Here is a 19,908-nt window from a genome sequence, read left to right as displayed (position 1 = left end):
ACAATAATCTTATATAAAGACTAGGTAAAGCTAACTAAAAACACCAACTAATCCTAGATCTTACCCTTCCTTAAGCTTGGGAGATGGAAAGGTGGAATCTTGGAATGATTCCTAGCAAGGATGGAGGAGATTCTTCTTGGCTTTGGGAAGAAGCCAAGTTTTCTTAGAGAGAAGGTAGAGAAAGGTTTTCTTGCCAAAGTGGGGAAATGAGATTTAGGCTTGATAGGGTAAGGCTTCAAGACCAAGCAAGTGGAAAAAGACCATAATGCCCTTACTTTCTCGCTTAGGAAGACCCCAAAGAGTTAGGTACAACCATCAAAGCTAAAGGTCCCCCTTTTTTACTTAAATCAATTGACCAAAGAGTTGGTCAATTTAAGTCCTCTGACTATCAATTTGGGAAATTGATAAGAAAGTCCACAAGGATGACTTAGGATTAATTATCCAATTAATCCTATTTAAAGGATAGGATTTTCGGGGTGTCACACCATGCATGAAAGAATGGGAAATCTATGAGCATTTTCTTTCCACCAACGGAGAATATCAAATTCACCACCACCAATCTGAGTATCAAGCTCTTCATTGATGTATTTATCCAATTCGTTTTTTTGCTGCCCAAGTACAATTTCAACCAAATACTTTTCAAAGTCAGTTACAGTGTTTAGTGGACTATGCAACCCATCCTCATTAGTGGCACTCGTTGGTTGAGTAAAATTGCTACCATCACCTTGTGAAACTTTCAACAACCCATGGTATTTAACAAACAACTTACTAGTCACTTCTTTAAGGTTAGAAGACAATAATGAAGCTTGATCAGGTGAATACATTCTCTTGAAACAAAAATCAACAAACACATTTCCTTCTAGGGTCAAAAACAGTTGCAACATAAAGTATCATATTCATCCTCTCAACATTCCCCCAATATTTGTCAAATTTCTCCTTTATTCTTTTGGTCATAGCTCTAAACTGTTCGTCATCACTCTTAATCCAATCACACAAAGTACAATACAATTCACAAATTTCAAGAAAGTAAGCATTGCAAGTCACATATGTAGTTCCAGAAACTTTCAATGTGAATTCATAGAAACGTTGCAAAAACTTGCTCAATTTCCTAACATTTCCCTAATCCTCTTCCTTGGGTGTGCCACCATTCAACACAAGCTCGTGCTTATAATTGTGGTCAATCTCTTCAAATCTCTCAAATGCTCTTTCAAATTTTTGAGCCACATCTAACATCAAGTAGGTAGAATTCCACCTAGTGCTACAATCCATGCTCAACAAAGATTTAGATTGAATTTTTTCCAATTCTATACATTCTTTAAACCTATGCAATCTAGCCGGTGATTGCCTCACATACTTCACCGCGAATCTAACACAAGAAATTGATTCATTCACTTCCTTTAACCTGTCTGTGACAACCAAATTAGTAATGTGTGCAACACATCTCATGTGAATAAATTTGCCCTCTAAGATAGTTCCACTAACATTGTTCAATTTCTTTTTCAAGTATTGAGTAGCCACATCATTTCAACTAGCATTATCCACGGTAATTGTGAAAACTTTGTCTATTGTCCAATCACGCAAACATTTTTCAATCATCTTATCAATATCTTCACCTTTATGACTATTAATTGGACAAAAATTAATTATTCTTTTTTGCAAGCTCCAATTATTGTCAATAAAGTGACAAGTAAGGCACATATAATTTTCCCTTTGCAATGATGTCCAAGTGTCAGTGGTAAGTGATACCCTAAGTGAAGACATATGGATTAACTTAGACAACTTTTGTTTCTCCCCCAAATACATACTATAACAGTCTCTAGCAATAGTCCATCGAGATGGAACCTTAAACCTTGGACAAGCAATAGACAAGCATTTTTTAAAAACTCTTAAATTCAACAAACTTGAAGGGGATTTCATGATTTATAATCATTTCAACAATGATCTTTCTAAGTGCCACAGCACTATACTTCACACAACCTAGTGATCCTTCCCCTTCAATCAATTCAGTTTGGCTAGGGTCACTACTAGCACGGGGAATTTTCGGACAGCTTCTAACATGGGCTTTTAGTGAACTAGTGCCATTTAGTTTAGGATCAGCAAGCAATTCTTTCAGACAATAATTGCATCTAGCTTTTCGCTCACATATGTCATTACTAATTTTAGTAAAATGATCCCATACCTCAGATCTTGGCCGGCTAACCTTTCTTTTCTTAGTTTGATTTACTTCCTCATTAGCCTCAGTTCCAACAGTTAGTGCAATCTCTGGCTCTTTTTCAACCGTATTGTAACACCCCGTGTTACGACCTTCAAATCCAAATAAATTATTAAATTAATTCTGCTAACTAAAATAATTAAAAGGGGATTTAATCCAATTATAATTGCCTTAATTAACCTGAGTGGTCCACGATGAATCGTGAACCCTTACCTGAACCAGGAACCTTAAACCCATAGGGAATAGGGAAGCGGGCCTTATTACTCAGACCTTGAATAGGTTTCCCTTAAATATATAAATAGGGGATTAGGAATCAGATAGAACCCTTCCTCTCCCTTCCCTCACACGAAATTACTCGCAGGAACCCCAGACGAGGAAATCCCCCACCAGTTAGCCTAGGAAGATCAATCGGAGGAAGAATCTTAGAGAAGAACCTTAGTAGCCAGGGATATTGGTTAGGGCTAAGAGGTAACCCTTGTCTCAACAAAACCTATTTTCCTTGCTATATCTTATTCATTGGCTACTTTGATAATCGTATGTGTAATTCTGTGATTGAGTCTTGATAGAGCCCTTGCATAGGATTTATATTGTGCTTGTTTGATAATCTTGATGTTCTTGATATTGTGATTGGCTATATGTATGATCTCGTACTTTAATTATGTCTAGAGCCCTAGGGTTTATATCGTGAATTTCGTATTATGATGTTCTTGGAATATTTGGGTGGGATTATGCATGATCGGGTGTTGAGTCTAGCCTAGGACTTGTATTTAGGACTTGCATATAGATTTCTTGATGTTCTTGTGGTTCCGGATGCTCCTGGACCGTTATATGATTTATGTTGGGTCTTGGTATGTTTAGGAATCGTGTCAGGACGTATTTGGTGTGATTCTTGGTTTAATTCTGTTAATTGAATACGTGGTGTTGTCATTATGTGTTTGAATGTGTTTGGACATAGTTTCGGGTTCCACGAGAGATCCCGGGACTGAGAGTTGCATGTGTATCAGTGAGGGGTAGGTGGGGGGGCTGACCACCTACCACCTACCCGTTGCCCATATCACTATTCCAGCGGGTAGCCGGCGGGCGATGGTCTGCCCGCCGGCCACCCGCTGGAAGGCGAGTGACCGCCGGCGGGTGGTCACCACCCGCCACCTACCCGCTGGAAATCGGTCGGGGTTCGTGATGTTTTCCCCGTTTGTTGTTTCCCCGTGTTCCGTTGTGTCCCGTTGTACCCCGTTTGTCGTGTATGAGTCTCATTTGGTGTTTTAGGTATCATCCTAGGAATTTATGTGTAATACGTGTCGTCGTTGTTGTGTCTTGATTGTTATTTGCTTATGTGTTGATTGATTGAATGGTGATGAGTATCGTGGTCATTTGCGCAATGGCCGGTGTGATTAATGATGATGATGAGATTGTGATTGGTGGAAATGAATTGTCGGAGGTTGGCACCACTTGTGCCCGGTCATTGTACTAAAGGTACAGGCCATAGCGGTGACTGTGCTAAAGGCACACACCCACCTTCGATTAGCCTGCCATTGAGCATAGGTCAAGTTATAAGTGCTGCCGGTGTCATGTTAGAGTTATATGCGCTAACCCCTTGATAGTGGCACTAGAGGTGCGAATCATTGAATGGCAGTGCGGCACCATCTTGATATGTTGGTGGTTGATAGGTGGTTTGTCGGTGGGGGCATGTAGTTGGCCGGAGGCATAAAGGGTGGTGATATAAGTGTGGCCTAGAGGTATAGGTCGGAACTGATATAAGGACGGAGGAGAGCTACAAGGTTGGAACTTGGTATAAGGTTGGAGAAAGAACAGTGTGCTTTGTTGACTACTTGTTAACTGACTGTCTTGAATACCTTCGTTGCCTCTAATTGCTATTTCACATGCCTAGCGGTCTGTTATACCTTGTATTGCGTTCTTAGGAAGCATGTTAGTCTTTATAATTATTTTATATTGTTGAGTCTGTTAACGTGTCTTGAGTCTTGATCTTGGATTTAAATTAGAGTCTCGTAAGTATATATGTATTTCAGTTTCAAAATGAGTTTCTTATATCTACCTATATTGTACTTAACGCGTTGGAGTGGGTTACCAGCATTATTCGCTGATGGTTGTTACACCGAATGTTTTTCAGGGGCAGTTGAGTAGCTTCGTAGTGCACTAGTTGGACTCGTGGGCTTAGATTAGGTAGTTCTAGCTTTGATAAGATGGCCTGCGTGCCTTGAATTGTATTTTGGTATTAATTACGGATTATGTCTTGTTAGTTAGTTTAGCCTGTGCATCTGGGTTCTCTAGCTCAGATGTGACATAGCACCCCGACTACTATACTTAGTTTATGCTCTGTTTGGGAATTAATAATAGATTTGCCTTTATTTTATAAGTTTTAAATATCTCAAAATTTAGGGGTGTTACACGTATCATCATCCATATGCATCGATCTCATTGTTGGCATCTATAATTAAAAATAATAATTTAATACTAAAATTAAAAACTGAAATAATGAAAAGGTGAATAACTTAATTCCTAGACTTTATAGTTTATACTGCCAAAACACTAAACAGAAGTACACATAAAGTGAATCAGTGATGAAGGTCATGAACAATTGAACACAGTTACTGGCTTAGTGTCATTCTGTCAAGACTTTATGTATACAACTGTGTTCATTTTGCAGTTTTATACTCCCAACACTTTATGTACAACACATGAACATAATTTATACTTTATATAATTTATTTAGAGATATATAGCCAAGACATATAGACTAATAGACTCACAGACTCATAGTATAGACTATAGATTGAATTACCTTGAATATAAAATTTAACATGAATAGATTGTTAACTATTTTAATATAAAATTTAAAATAAACAAAAATTAGAAATTATCTTCTTTTTTAATTGGGTTATTTCACTCAAAATGATATCGTTTTGAGCGAAATAACCTTAAATTGGTCAAACTCTGAATATTTTTTAGGTTAATATTTAATATTTTAGTATTAACTATTAAAGTATTAAATAGTTTATAATTATCAAGTCTTAAAAAATTTAAAAAAAAAACAAATTTTTAAAAATTAAAATATACGCGGGCACCTAGGCGCCGATTAATCGCCGCCTAGCCTAGCACCCCCCCCCCCCCCCCCCCGAGCGCCCCGATTAGCGCCTAGCGATTTTTTCAACCACGTTAGCAATGCACAACTTTTATTCTGGGAGTGCACAAAGGTGCACAACATAGTCATATGATGCATAACCAAATAACCTCACGCTAGTAGCAACACCTAACACCCCACAAACAATGAACAAACCAAAGTCCTACGATGCACCACACATAGCGCCACAATGCATAAATCAACAACCTACGATGCACCCCCTCCTAAAATCACATATTTATCAACAAACCTAATCAAAAGCATACTCCAATGAACCGCAAAAAACAAAACAAAAAAAAAAAAAAAAAAAGGAGAGAGAGAGAGAACAAACATGAAGCCATGTTGGGCAATCACCATCGACACCGGAAAAATTCAAAAGAAGAATAATGAAGGAAAACAATCAAAAAATTCCTAAAAATGATCTAAAATCAAGAAACACAATGTATTTAGAAACTATATATATATATATATATATATATATATATATATATATATATATATATATATATATATATATATATATATATATATGTGTGTGTGTGTGTGTGTGTGTGTGTGTGTGTGTGTGTGTGTGTGTGTGTGTGTATGTGTGTGTGTGTGTGTGTGCGCGCGCGACAATCAATATGGAATTTATATAATCTTCTTAGATTATAATTCCAACCAACAACTATATATATATATATATATATATATATATATATAGAACAAGGATTTATTGCTTAGAGCATAATCCCAAAACCTTGAACCGAAAGACGAGAAGATCGAAGATGAAGGAAAGGTGGTTAGTACGAGTCGAGCGAAACACTCTTTCCTTAAAACCTTATTTGCTACCTTCCAAAAGTGCTAGGAGCGTTGTAGCCTAGGTTTCCCAGGATAAAACGTACTACGGTTCAATGTTTGAGCACCCAAACGAAGAACCCGACGAACTGGAGCACGGACAGAACACAGTCGGCAAGAAGGATTAGGAGCAGAGTTTTGGAGAGAAGAAAATCTAATTTCTTGTTGTATGTGTTGTGTCTCTTTTGTTCGTCTAAAACCTGCTGCATCTACACAAGTTTATAAAGGAGATTGAGTACTTAATACGTAGTAGCATTTATCTGGCATTCGTACTTATATTAAATCAGTTCAAAAACTGTTGTAACAGCTAACCATTAATCGTGAGAATTAATTTTGAATTAAGACTTGTAATGGTCCAGAGGAGGGCAAACGATTCTGGTTACAGAACCAGAATCGACCAACCCGAAAAGAAGCACAAGCCAATGGCTCGTGCTGTTGCCCCGCCATGATTCGGCCATACCCAAGACCGAATCCATGTATGGCCCATGATTCGACATTGGGAAGACCGAATCATGATTCGACATTGGGAAGACCGAATCCTGTGTTTATGTGTTGGAAAAATATATAGAAATTTGGCATAACGTAGCCCGTAAGGTCAGTCGTGTTCGCATGTGCCAGTGTACACGAGTCAAGCTTGAATCAAGCCTTTTCAGGCTCATTTTAGAATTTGATTTGCACACCCCCCCCCCCCCCTCCCTGCGCGCGAAACAGAACCTCTATGCTATACAATTCAATAAGCCTTAGAAACGCTCTTGTATAAATAGTGGTGCAAACCCACTTCCCAAACCAATATGGGATAAAAGCTTCGGGGTCGATTACTTCATTTCTCTGTTTTTCCATTTCCAGTTTTCCATTTCTCCATTTCTCCAGTTTTCCTTCCCCATTCCTCCAGTTTTCCATTTCTCTATTTTTCCAATTTTCCTTCTCCATTCCTCTAATTTTTTATTTCTCCATTTCTCCATTATTAAATACAATCACCCCACATAGCATTTATACTTTTCTGCAATAATAATAATAATAATAATAATAATAAATCTATGTGCAGGAGGATGAAAAAAAATAATAATAATAAAATCTATGTGCATAACAGCATAAGGAGGAGGAGGAATAATAATAATAAAATAGTAATAATAATAATAAATCTATGTCCATAATAGAATAAGGAGGAGGAAATAATAATAATAATAATAATAATAATAATAATAATAATAATAATAATAATAATAATAATAATAATAAATATGAAGAAAGATAATAATAATAATTATTATTAGGGGGATGGGAAAGGGGAGTACAAAGGAGGCAAGACTCAAGAAACGCACAGCCAACAGGATTCAATCTTTAAACTTCATACACTTTGTACGCGCGTTTTTCCGTTTCTCCATTTGGAGATGTTGGAAATCAACTTCTCCAAATTCTTTAAGAAAGTTGGAGATTGGAGGAGTAAGCATTTAGAAGAAGAAATTCAGTAAACAACTTCTCCAATTTTTATTTTTTCCACTTCTTAATTTCTTCATTTTTCTAAAAAATCCTCTATTTCTCCAAGTTGATAAACGACCCCTCTCTTTTTCCCTTCATTTTTCTAACTTAATGGGTCTACTTTGATAATCAATTTCTCATTCACCCATTATTTGTTTTGAGCGTACAATATATCAATCTCTTCGTCTCACTACGAAGAACCGGAATCCACTTTGACCCGACCCAAATCAGAAGTGGACCCCACTAATAATTCTACCACGAAATAGTCACTTAAAATGTTATTTTAATGCTATTTTTCCAACAGATTAGACCACATGTACTGACTTTGGGAGTGGTTCTCATATGAACCAGATTCTATATATATAAATAAAATCGTAATATAAGAATAAATTAACAAGATACTTCTATTATAATACGGAATACTATTTAAACACGTATGTTTATATAGTGTCTTAATTTTGGATACTATTTAAACACTTATGTTTATATAGTGTCTTAATTTTGGATAGAGCATAAATAAAATTTACTTGTATTGCATGTAAGGTATATTATATCATTAATCGGGTTGATATATATGATACATATAGTAATCAATTGGGGAATTTGGAAAGCTCGTAACCATTTTGTCTTCAATGGGTTGTTGCTTGACCCGAGTGAGGTGATTGAGACAACTACAATTCTTGCAAAGGAAGTAGCTTGGCTACTGACTAAAAGGGACACAGTTAAAGGTGGTAAGCCTTTGTGGGTTGGTTGGTCTCCACCTTTGGAGGGATGGATCAAACTGAATACTGACGGGACTAGAAAGGCTCCCACTAGGTTTGCTAGTGCTGGTGGTCTCTTTCAGGACCACCAAGGGAGGTGGATCATGGGTTTCACGATCAATGTAGGAGGGACTGATAGCTACTATGTTGAATTGTGAGGCCTAAGGGAGGGTCTACGACTCGATAGAGAGAGGTGTTTTTAGAAATTTCTAGTTAAGCTTGATTTGAAAGTTGTCATTGAGGTGATGAATGAGAGTTTCCAGGGGGATAACCTTCCATCCCTCATCATGGATTGTAAGTTTCTTGTAAATTAAAGGGTTTTGATTGTTTGGTTTTCTCACATGTTCTGAGGGAAGGAAACAAGTGCGCAGACTACTTGGCAATTTTGGACAGACAAATAATTTGGGGACTAGGATCTTGGAAACCCCTCCGGATGAGATGATTGAGCTTCTTCAGGCTGATGTGGAGGAGCCAGATTTATAAGAATCAAATAATCGCGGCTAGTGCGGTATCCTCTTCATCCAAAAAAAATAAAAAATAAAAAACATATACTAATCAAGTTTGTACACTATATTAATTAGGTTTACACCATTGATGGATTTAATTAACCGAGTAGACCGAATCAATAAACCCGATAAATTATGTAAATAGTAAATGGATAGGTAAAATAGGCAAAACAAGTGTTGTAGGGTCACGGAGACCAAATATTGTATTAAATTGTATTTGTCAAGCTATTACAATGGTGTTGCAATGCTATTGCAAGAGTGGTTTAGGACAAATAGGATAGAACATGTCTTAATGAGACAATAGGGAGGCCTATTATACATAATGTACCCCCTAACCGCCCCCCTAAAGAGGAGGGGACGGTTATAACCGCCTCTGACCGCGCCCGGCGCCCGGATAGGTCGGCCAGGGGCTCGACCAAGGAGGTCGGCCCATGGGCTCGGCCAAGGAGGTCGGCCGAGGGGTCGGCCTAGGGGGTCAACTGCCGAGACGACCCGGGTCACGCGCGGGGCTTTATCCTAGGGCCACAGGTCTTCGATGCACCATTTCTCTGGGTCTGTTTGCTCCATTTCCAATAATATGGCCATCATCAGTCCCCCACTCTCCGAGCTGCGAGAAGTCGTCAATGAAGGAGAGTAGATACTCCTAGCCGTGCCTTGCAGAATTCCGACCCGTATACTCCGAGTTGCATCTCATAAATTCCGACCCATCTACTTCGAGCTGCATCTCATAAATTCCGACACGCCTACTCCGAGCCGCAACTCATAAATTCTGACCGCCCAATCCGAGCTGCGCCTCATAAATTCCAACCCGCATTCTTCCTTCGTTATGTACTTGAACCCAATCAATGTTGAATGAAGAACTTCATTTTCTTTGCTTTGCTAACACCCGATCTGAATGAGTAAAAAATTTTGTTTGACTTGACGGGGTGACATGACCAAAGTCGCCCCCCCCCCCCCCCCTCCCATCCGACATGCACCTGCTAGGCCAGCCACCATTAGTCGAGGAACCAGCTCAAAGCCTCAATCGAGGGGTCAGCACAAGCCCTTGGCCGAGAGGTCGACTCAAGGCCTCGACCGAGGGTTCGGCGCGAGGCCTCGACCCAAGGGTCAGCGTGAGGGCTTGGCTTAATGTCGAGGCTGAGGTTGAGCTCGGCCAGGATCTTGGCTCAAATATAAAAATTATATATATTCCACTAACTCGATCATATCTTCTAAATCAAAATATTCACTCTATTATTGTGTGCTATTGAGATGTTTCATCCTTATCAACATTAATCAAAATGAAAATAATTAAAGAAATTAAAAAATAAAATAAAGTGTCGGAGTGAATAACATATAACCATCTCCCTTTACCAACCAGTCAAAGCCTCGTTGACTCCCATTTACCTACTTAAAGATACCCAAAATAAATAATAAATAAAAGCAACAAAAATCAGGAATTGAAAGTAATGGTGGCGCGTAGGCACGAGCAGACATGCAAGGCAAATGCAAGACACTTGTAAGTTGTAACCTAAGTGGCCACACGTCAATATTACCTTAACGTAAATCTTTTTTAATTTTTCGGGGAGCTTTATTGGCACTAATTATGCAATGCAATCAAGAGAGTTGGAATTAAAATAAAAACGTAAAACAGGTCAAAAGAATGATAAATTTTCATCAAAAAAAAAAAAAAAATGATAAGCGGTAGAAAGGAGGATAATGTGGATGGTAATCAAGAAATTGCCGTGCCATTCAACATTAATGATGTTCAACATCAGATAGATTAATAGAGTTTGCAAGATTGAAAGAGGCTAAGGTTGTGGTACAAGTCATCAAGGTAATCTTTTTAATTTTTCGCAGTATAATTATTGTGCTTGTGTAGTTTAATCTGGGTTGACGACTTCTCTAATACGGAGTATTATGCACTGCGCTAAAAGCCTAAAATATATGAAGGAGCATCAAGAAGCTTGAAATCGAGCCTTGTGATTTCTTGCGGTGCTTGGAACTATTATATGTGCCATGGTGGCTGCAGGAACACGTGCTACAAATTAATAATTCTCATTCGTGGACGTTTGAGAGACAAAACAAGACTGTAATCACAAAATAAAAATGTGAGAGATGTTTGTCTGAGCCCGGGTTCGAACCGGGGACCTCTAGTGTGTGAGACTAGCGTGATAACCAACTACACCACCCAGACATGACGTTATCAAATTCGGAGTTAAATTCTTTGTATACTTTCATTGTTTTTTTTTTTTTTTTTTTTGATTGTTTTTTTTTAATGATTTTAATTGTGTTACATGGGTATAGGCATCGTAATTGGTAAACAACTTGGAAGAATAACCGCACGTTTGGTTCACGGAATGAATTTTGAGGTAATAGGAATGCTATTCCATAAGGAATGGAATAGGCAAGGAATAGAATAAGAATTGTATTCTGTTGTTTGGTTCGCGGAAGGAATAGACTCTAGGAATTATATTACAGTGTTTGGTTGATTTAAGGAATAGATATGAAATATGTTTTAAAAGACATAAATACCCTTATAAAAATATGTGATGGTGGCGGTGGTGGTGGCGATGGCGGTGGTGGCGGTGGCAGTGGTGGTGGTGACGGTGACGGTTGTGGCAGTGGTGGTGGGGGCGGCGACGGTTGTGGCGGTGGTGCTGCTGGGTGGTGGTTCTGGTGGCGGTGGTGGCAACGGCGGCGATGGTGGTGGCGGTGGCGGTGATGGTGGTGGTGGTGGCGGCGGCGATGGTGGTGGTGGTGGTGGCGACGGCGGCGATGGTGGTGGCGATGGCTGTGATGGTGGTGGTGGCAGTGGTGGTAGTGATGGTGGTGGCGGTGGCAGTGGTGGGGGGGGGGGGGCGGCGACGGTTGTGGCGATGGTGGTGGTGGTGGTGGCGGCGGCAGCGGCGGAGATGGTGGTGGCGGCGGCAGCGGCGGTGATGGTGGTGGTGGCGGCGGCGATGGCGGTGATGGCGGTGGTGGCGGCGGCGATGGTGGTGGTGGTGGCGGCGACTACGGTGGTGAAATAAGATAAATTTATATATAGGATAAAAAAATTAGGTTATAGAAAGGGGTAAAAAAGGAAATAGATTCTAAAATCTATTCCTGAACGTTCAGTAATAGGCTAATACCAGGGGGGGCCCTAGTAATAGCTATTACCTTATTTGAGGTAATAGGCTATTACCAGGAATATTATTCCTGATAATAGAAATGGTTACCAAACAACGGAATAGGCCTATTACTGGGAATGCTATGCCATTCCCGGCCTATTCCGTGAACCAAACGGGCCATAAATGTTACTCCAAAACCACTTAATTACTTAATCTAATACAACTTTTACAATTCTTCCGCTCCAATTTTTAATCATATCCGCATGCAATTCTAGATATAATGAGTGAATTTATGACCCCTAGACTCATACGCCGCTCTATCAATGATGTACCTGTAAGTCGAGCTATTTTATGGTTGGGGATCGGAAGTAAGCATCTAGAGTCTAGAGACAGTGAGCCACATTCCATCCACTGACCACTATTATGCTCACAAGCACAACTCGGAAACATATTTAGACTTAACCAGAATATAGCCTGCGTTTTAACCAGAAGTGAAAGCATTAGGCTAATGGCGACCGAAAATTGAATGCGACAAGGTGGATAAGGAAATCAAATCACATCAGCATGCCTCTGCCAGAGTGCAAAATATCATTGAATTATGGAAGAGAAATTCTACATCCATGAGGAAAACGATACGGGACCATTGTTTTCATGATTCAAGGTTTTATTTTCAAAGTCCATGCTCCTATCAACAAAACACTATACTTCAGTCCTGTACTTCTTTCTTCTTGTCCTTTGACATCAGATACCAGCCCAGAGCACCAACACCAGTTACAATTCCAGCCAAAACACCATAGTTGCGGTAATTGTCATTCGACACCCCGGGTGTTGAGGAGGAGGCTTGAGCACCTGCTTTAGCATCCGCTACAGACCCTGAATCCCCAGAGTTGGCAGCAGCTGGTTTTTCTGGATTGGGACCCTGGGGAGACAAATTCGTTGCCAAATTTAAACCCAAAAAAAAAAAAGGAGCTCACAAGAAAATTAATAGACAGAATAGCCATCTAACTCTCCCAAATTGTCACTACTATATTCTCAATTTCAAAAGGGATTATTAGCTTAGAGTTCAATTGAAGTACTTAAAATCATGCCAAACCACTAAATTAGGCCTCACAGAAGCTAAGTGGTTTGCCTAACATCCACAATGAGATGCATAGTTAATAGTTTACTGAATGAAAATGGATTACAAGCATAAAAATACTCTGTAAATTATCAGTTCATACAGATGAGAATGGAACATGCAAACACCTCTACCATACTGAATTTAAACCTTCAAAACAAACCAAGTCAAAGTTATAGACATTTATTCACTCAGATCTACAACTATAATTAACAAGCTCCCAGGTTTTTCCCCCTATCCAGCAGGGACCTTACTCTCAACTAATATGTTGGAAGCAATAATAATGAGGGTAGCACACAAAATGACTAAGAGAACAAAAACAAAACCATAATATAGTCAAGATTGACAGACCTTTCGGGCAAGCTTCTCCAATTTCTCCTGCTCAGTTTTCTGCATCAGTAAAGGGAGTAGTGTAAGGAATTTAGAAATATAGAATAATAGAATAATTTGCCAAGTACCAAGCAACTTCTAAATCTTGTGAGGGGAGATCCATTTCTATATATCTTCATTCAGTTCATTCAAGAACAAATGAATTTGTTGTTCAATTATGTGATGCGTGAATTTCAAAATGCTGAAACTGTTTTCTTCAATGCCATTTTCAACAGCGCCTGTAATAGCCTGTCTATCATTTACTAAGTCATATTTTTTAAAAAATCTTTATCAATTTAAAGGGACAAACACAGCACATTATAATCAAATGAGATGCAGCATCTACATCAATGCATTTCAAGAACCATCAGAACTTTCCTGTTGAAAGCTTTCATGCAAAGCATCAATAAGTAGTCCGTACATAGTACTCTCTAATAAATTCTTACAACACATCCTAATAGTTCAATTCACTACTCATGCCAAATATTTGGTCAAAATACCATATGGTTAAATAACAAAATTGCTTAGACAATTAAGCACAGATATATCAGGAAATATTACACCATTAACAAGGAAAAAAGAAGAATATAGAAGCACAAAGAAAGAAGCTATTACCAAGAATGTATTAAAAGGTGAATGCAGGTAGAACCATGTACACAATTAAAGATTCACCTTGATATAGACATTTTCTGCAGCTTTTTCCTCCTCACTGAGCACCTTGCCACTACTTGAGAACCTACGAGATACATACCTCAAAGCATTTCTTGCTGCCATGAAGAAGTTTCTTCAAACAAATTCCCTGTAAATAAAGTGATGACCCATAGGTTATAATTAAAGTAAAATAAATCTAGTATATAGCTAGACTAAATATTTATAGAGTGGAAAGCACATATTCTTCATGGAATAGGTACAACCAATAATGCTAACTTCTAAGACAGTATGACCTACTACTAGTAAATGATAATTAATTCAATACTTCTTTAAGTTAAACTGTAGTCATATAATAAGGATCAAAGAGCACAATTACTACAAAGTATAAGAATGGGAGGCAAGGTAACCATCATATTAGTATGTACCTAAGTTGACTACAAAATCTACATATATCCTCTATGCAATCATCAGACACAATAATAAGACATTAAAAGACAAATGTGCAAGGAGAGATAATTCTATTATCAATTAACATGGCAGAAGGTCAATAGTAGTGGTTGCTCCATAGATCAAATAATACCAATGTAGCTACTCTCAAAGAATCCAGCATGTGCCTTATGTTAATTTGTTAGAAACAGCTCATCTAAAGTTTTAAACATCCAAAAAAAATCAATTCATTTGAAACGTCGCATTAGCCTATTGGAGCTTCTAAAGAAATTATATTAGAAATGTTCTAATAAAACCTAGAATTGATACAGTTAATTTTACGCGAAAACATGGCAATCAATATGTGTGTAGCTAAGGAGAAGACTAAGAAGAGTGCTTACTGCAAACTTCCAAGTCGAAGAAAAAAAATCTAGAGAGATAGAGTGTGTAGACATTTGGTAGAAGAAATGACCATAATATCAATAAGAATCAAAGCCCATAATTTTAATTTTAATAAATGTTAAACTTTTTCCAAGGTTTGGAACCGGAACCATCCGATTCCATAATATCAAGAACCGGAACCCCTTCATTCCTACCGTGCAAGGTTCGGTTCAAACCGGAAGGTTCAAACCAAACCATGGTCATCCCTAATTATGACCCCTACGACAAACAACAATAAAGATAGTTTATTGTAAAAGTTCATATATGAATTCCAATAAGGCTAATTATGCTATGATACTAAATACAAATTAAAAGCACAAGTTGAGAGTTTAAATAATGTATAGAAGTTACATCATTATTGATATAGCAGTAAGTAAACAAAACATATCAAATAAAATTACCAATTCAAAAAGACAAAGTGCGGGTGCATATCAAATTACCAATTCAAAAAGACTAAAAATGGAGCATACCAAATTACCAATTCAAATATGCATTCCTAAGATTCTGAGGGGAAACTGATAAAAGTACCCTAGCATACATAAACTGATAAAAGCAAAAAAAATCATTAATGAAAAAGGCATATGATAGAAACTCAAAAAGTATGTACTTCAGCAAACACAGACATCATAATACTAGATCTTTAAAATACCTCTTGTAGTTTCTGTTTTAGTTCACCTTAAAAAATGTATATCCATAAAACTAAAAGTCATAAAATTCACAGTATAAAGAATAAAATTCACAGTATAAATTATAAAATTCACAGTATAATATAAAATTCACAGTATAATATAAAATTCACAGTATGTTCATATGACTGTATATTCATAAAAATCATAAAATTCACGGTATAAATTAAAGAATCAAAGTCATAAACAATTCACATTAATATGTGACAGTAAATTCATAAAATCGTAAATTAAGCATAAATTCGAAGGAGATCTCCGGATCTAGGGTTTCCTATGTAGAAAGGAATAGAGAATGAGCAAATGATGTTAGAGGGGACTAACCGGAGAGGCGGATAGCCGGAGACTGGCTTATGAACCCACGAAGAGTCGGAGAGGCGAAGCTGGAGACGGAGTGGCTAAGAGGGTCAGAGGGTAAGAAGCGGAGAGGCGGAGACGGAGAAAGACTCTGGCGATGGGCCGATGGTGTCTGGGCGTCTGGCAATCTAGGTGAGAGACAGAGAGGCGAGAGCGTTTGAGGTGAGGAGTGAGAGGTGTCAGCTGAGCGGCGCAAGGTAGAAGTAGGGGCTGGCGAAGTTAACGATTCTGATCTGTTGACACTTTTTTCTTTTACCAAAAAAAAAAAAAAAAAAAAAAAAAAAAAAAGAAACAATAAAAACTTGTGGTGAAATTGTATAACTCTCACAAATAAAAGGTCAGATATTTCAAAAAAATAATAATAATAAAAGGTCAGATCTTGTATTTTTAATTAGACCTTTTCTTTCAAATTAAGGGAGTGTTTGGTTATTGACTTATAAGTTAAAAATTGATTAATTTAATCATGTTTAGCTGTTTGACCTTATGAATAAGTTGATTTGGAGTGTTTAATAAATGACTTATTGGCCTTGGTTGATTGGGCCTATCAACCAAAATACTAAACGCTGATATACTCAGCGTTCGAGAATAGCTTATTGATTTTCTTTGTAAAATGACAATGTTATCCTTCTGAAATTCATAATCCTTCGCTCAGTTTCACCTTCGCGTCCGTCTCCTTCACTCAGTTCTCACCTCTGTGTCCGCCTCATCTCCCCGTGTCACGTCATCTGTCGTCTGCGATCCACCTCTTCTCACCTTCGCAACTACCTTATCTGATCCACTACCGGTCGGAGAAACTTGATAATATGTTGTAAATTATTGGAGAAAAAACTAATGTATCTAAGGATGTGAATATGTCACTTATAGATGTTTTGACTTCAATGAAAACCCAAGTCCTAATGAAATTATGGATACATTGGCAAAATTGTATATTTTGCCCGATTTGGAATTCGGCACCCCTGAATTTTTCTTTGCTTGCACGCTAGCTAATTGAAGATCCAAAAGAAAGATCCGTTATCATTGGATTACCAGATGATAAGGTGAGAGTTGACTACATCAAGTTCTTATATGAGAAAGAAAACTAGCATTAATGGTTATGCATGAAGTGTTATGTATTTGGCTTTGGTAGTGTTTTGCTTTAGTAGTAGTTATGTATTAACTTTTATGTAATTTCTTATTGTATGAACTATTATGAACTTTTGTTGTAGGAAATGTTATGTAATTTATTATAATGTCTTATTATGAACTCTTATGTAATTTCTAATTGTATGAATTATTATGAAATGTTATGTAATTTCTTATTTAATGAACTATTATGAACTCTTTTTGTAGGAATCCCAGAGTGCTTTTATCCCAAGAAGACTGATCACGGATAACATTTTGGTAGCAGCCGAGGTAGGGCTTTTTGAACAGGAAACGGTGTGGTTTAATGGGGTGGAGTGCACTTAAATTAGATATGTCAAAAGCTTATGACAAAATGGAATGACCGTTCTTGAAAAAAAATGTTGGTTGTCATGGGTTTTAGTGAAAAATGGATTCAACTTATTATGCTGTGTGTAACGATTGTTAATTATACTGTGATGGTGAATGGTGTTGCTGGGGCCCGTGTGGTGCCTACCCGTGGGCTCAAACAGGGGATCCCCTCTCTCCATATCTTTTTATTATCTGTGCAGAAGGCCTGTCGATGTTATTGCAAAAGGCACAAATGGCATTATCAATACATGGTGTAGAGTGGCTAGGGGGGCACCTCCTGTGTCACACCTGGTTTTTACAGATGACAGCTTATTATTTTTTAAAGCAAATATCCAGGAGACCGGTGTTATCAAACAGTGCCTAATAAGATATGAGAAATTGTATGGTCAAGTGGTGAATTATAATAAGTCGAATATCTGTTTTAGCCGGAATACCCGGGAAGATGATAGGGATCAGGTGGCGAGATGCCTTGGGGTGGAGGAAGCTGTAAATTTTGGAAAATATCTTGGTCTACCATCCTTTGTGGGGAGGAATAAAAGGGCTGTATTTTCTTATGTGGAGGATAAAATAAGACAAAGAATTGGGTCGTGGAATAAAAAGTCACTATCCCAGGCTGGTAAGGAAGTACTGTTGAAAATTGTGGCTCAATCTATGCCTACCTTTTCAATGAGTGTTTTTTTTTTGCTGTCTCAGGCAGTTTGTTTATCTATTAAGCGAACCATGAATAAATTCTAGTGGGGAAATGGTGCAGACAGGGGAATACATTGGAAGGCTTGAGATAAATTATGTGTCCCTAAGAAAGTTGGTGGATTGGGGTTTAAAGAATTACGGGCATTTAATCTAGCCATGTTGGGTAAACAGGCATGGCGTTTTCTTACTAACCCAAGTTCTCTCGCGGCAAAGATTTATAAGGCTCGTTATTATCCTACAACTAGTTTTGTTGATGCTACCATTGGAAATTGCCCGAGTTTTTGTTGGAGAAGTATTATGGCTGCACATGCTATGGTATGCGCTGGGGTACGGAGAAGAATTGGAAATGGCCACACAACGCTAATATGGGGCCACCCCTAGTTCAAACGGAGATGCCAGGAGAACTAAGGGAAGCACTAGTGGTTGGTCTGATTGATCAACAAACAAACACCTAGGATCCACATATTTTATCTGGTCTTTTTATCCCTGAGGATGTAAACTGGATCACTATGATTCCAGTAAGCCCGAGCTACTAGGACTCTTGGTATTGGAAGGAAGACCCAAATGGGATTTATACGGTTAAAAATGCATATAGGTGTATTATGGGGGTCTTTAGTAATAGCTCAGGTGCCTTTGATAAATGGGCTACAATGTGGAGATTAAAAATCCCACAAAAATGGAAGACCTTTTTATGGAGAGCTATATGTGATATTATTCCCACCATTGATAATCTAATAGTGAAGAGAGTAGAAGTGGATCCTGTGTGCCCAATGTGTGGTTTAGATCATGAAGATGTGTTGCATGCTCTTGTGTTATGTGAATATTCTAGACTTGTTTGGAATGTTGCACAATTACTTATTACAAATATTGTTACAAATTCCTTTCCAATATGGCTAATGGGTGCTTTGGCAGTATTGGCGGAGGAACAATGTGGTCTCATGGTCGTTGTGCTATACCACTTATGGAGGAGTCGGAATACAGCCTTATGGGACGGTTCATTATCACGCCCGAACGACGTTTGGAAAAGGGCGTCCGCTGCCATGCTGTTGTACCGCCAGGCCCATCACCGCCCAGCACACCCACCGCCGGCGGCACCAGATACGGCAGCAGATCACGGTGCACCACGATGCTATGTAGACGCCGGCTTCCGGTAGGACACCGGGGAGGCCACGTACGGTGTGGTGCTACTCTCATCAGAGGGTTTATTCGTAGCAGCAAAAAATGGCAAGCTACCATTTTGTTTCTCGCCACTTATGGCGGAGGCACTAGTTGGATAGGAATATCACAACGGTCTGTCTTCTCACGGATTGCATGGTGTTACGGAGTGCTCTACACCAACAAACAACATCTACCTTCTCTTATGTTGGGGTCGTGATTGATCAGTGCAAGACTACTATGTCTCTATTTAATCATCTTTCATTATCTTATGTTTCTAGACAAGTTAATTTACATGCTCATACTCTAGCTTCTTTAGCATTCGCTCAGAAACATTCTATGTATTGGGATTCTATTCCCCCTAACGATATTACTGCGTTCATTCATTAATACAATCGTCTGATTGGCTTTCAAAAAAAAATGAACTCTTATTATAGGAAATGTTATGTAATTTACTGTTATGAACTCTTATGTAATTTCTTATTGTATGAACTATTATGAACTGTTATGTAATTTCTTATTT

The 19,908-nt window shown here is 38.3% G+C and overlaps 1 protein-coding gene, 1 long non-coding RNA gene and 1 other non-coding gene across 4 annotated transcripts in view; 1 reads left to right on the top strand and 2 right to left on the bottom strand.

Annotated features, from left to right (window-relative positions):
• LOC109189450 overlaps positions 1-4,263 on the top strand; it is a 33,179-nt gene extending 28,916 nt beyond the window's left edge. The window contains exon 6 of the long non-coding RNA XR_002055572.1: positions 4,252-4,263. This is a non-coding gene — a long non-coding RNA (uncharacterized LOC109189450). The remainder of the gene's footprint in view (positions 1-4,251) is intronic.
• A 6,773-nt stretch (positions 4,264-11,036) lies between these two features.
• TRNAV-CAC lies at positions 11,037-11,110 on the bottom strand. Its single transcript has one exon. It is a non-coding gene; the product is annotated as a tRNA-Val (tRNA).
• Positions 11,111-12,565: 1,455 nt separating this feature from the next.
• On the bottom strand, positions 12,566-16,306 carry LOC109189424 (uncharacterized protein At2g27730, mitochondrial). Of its 2 annotated transcripts, none has more exons than XM_019340115.1 (4): positions 16,038-16,306; positions 14,185-14,311; positions 13,495-13,533; positions 12,566-12,945 (listed from the first exon to the last, which is right to left on the bottom strand). In XM_019340115.1, exons 2-4 carry the CDS (start codon positions 14,284-14,286, stop codon positions 12,733-12,735), a joined length of 354 nt encoding a protein of 117 aa, XP_019195660.1. In that variant the 5' UTR covers positions 14,287-14,311; positions 16,038-16,306; the 3' UTR covers positions 12,566-12,732. The 2 variants fall into 2 exon arrangements, with proteins under 2 accessions (XP_019195660.1, XP_019195661.1); XM_019340116.1 differs by having other exon boundaries at positions 14,185-14,296.
• Between the last annotated feature and the right edge of the window lie 3,602 nt (positions 16,307-19,908).

The sequence above is a fragment of the Ipomoea nil genome, unplaced genomic scaffold, assembly GCF_001879475.1.
Source record: "Ipomoea nil cultivar Tokyo-kokei standard unplaced genomic scaffold, Asagao_1.1 scaffold0202, whole genome shotgun sequence".
NCBI lineage: Eukaryota > Viridiplantae > Streptophyta > Magnoliopsida > Solanales > Convolvulaceae > Ipomoea > Ipomoea nil.
Note: the sequence above shows the minus strand (reverse complement) of the source record. Positions and strands in the feature narration are given on the sequence as shown.

What these genes read in the sequence shown, in the direction of transcription:
- LOC109189424 (XM_019340115.1), bottom strand. Translation starts at nt 14,286, where the DNA reads ATGGCAGCAAGAAATGCTTTGAGGTATGTATCTCGTAGGTTCTCAAGT. An exon ending in CAGAAAATGTCTATATCAAG is followed by an intron (nt 13,534 to 14,184) that starts GTGAATCTTTAA and finishes TTACTGATGCAG; the next exon opens with AAAACTGAGCAGGAGAAATT. An exon ending in TGGAGAAGCTTGCCCGAAAG is followed by an intron (nt 12,946 to 13,494) that starts GTCTGTCAATCT and finishes TTGTCTCCCCAG; the next exon opens with GGTCCCAATCCAGAAAAACC.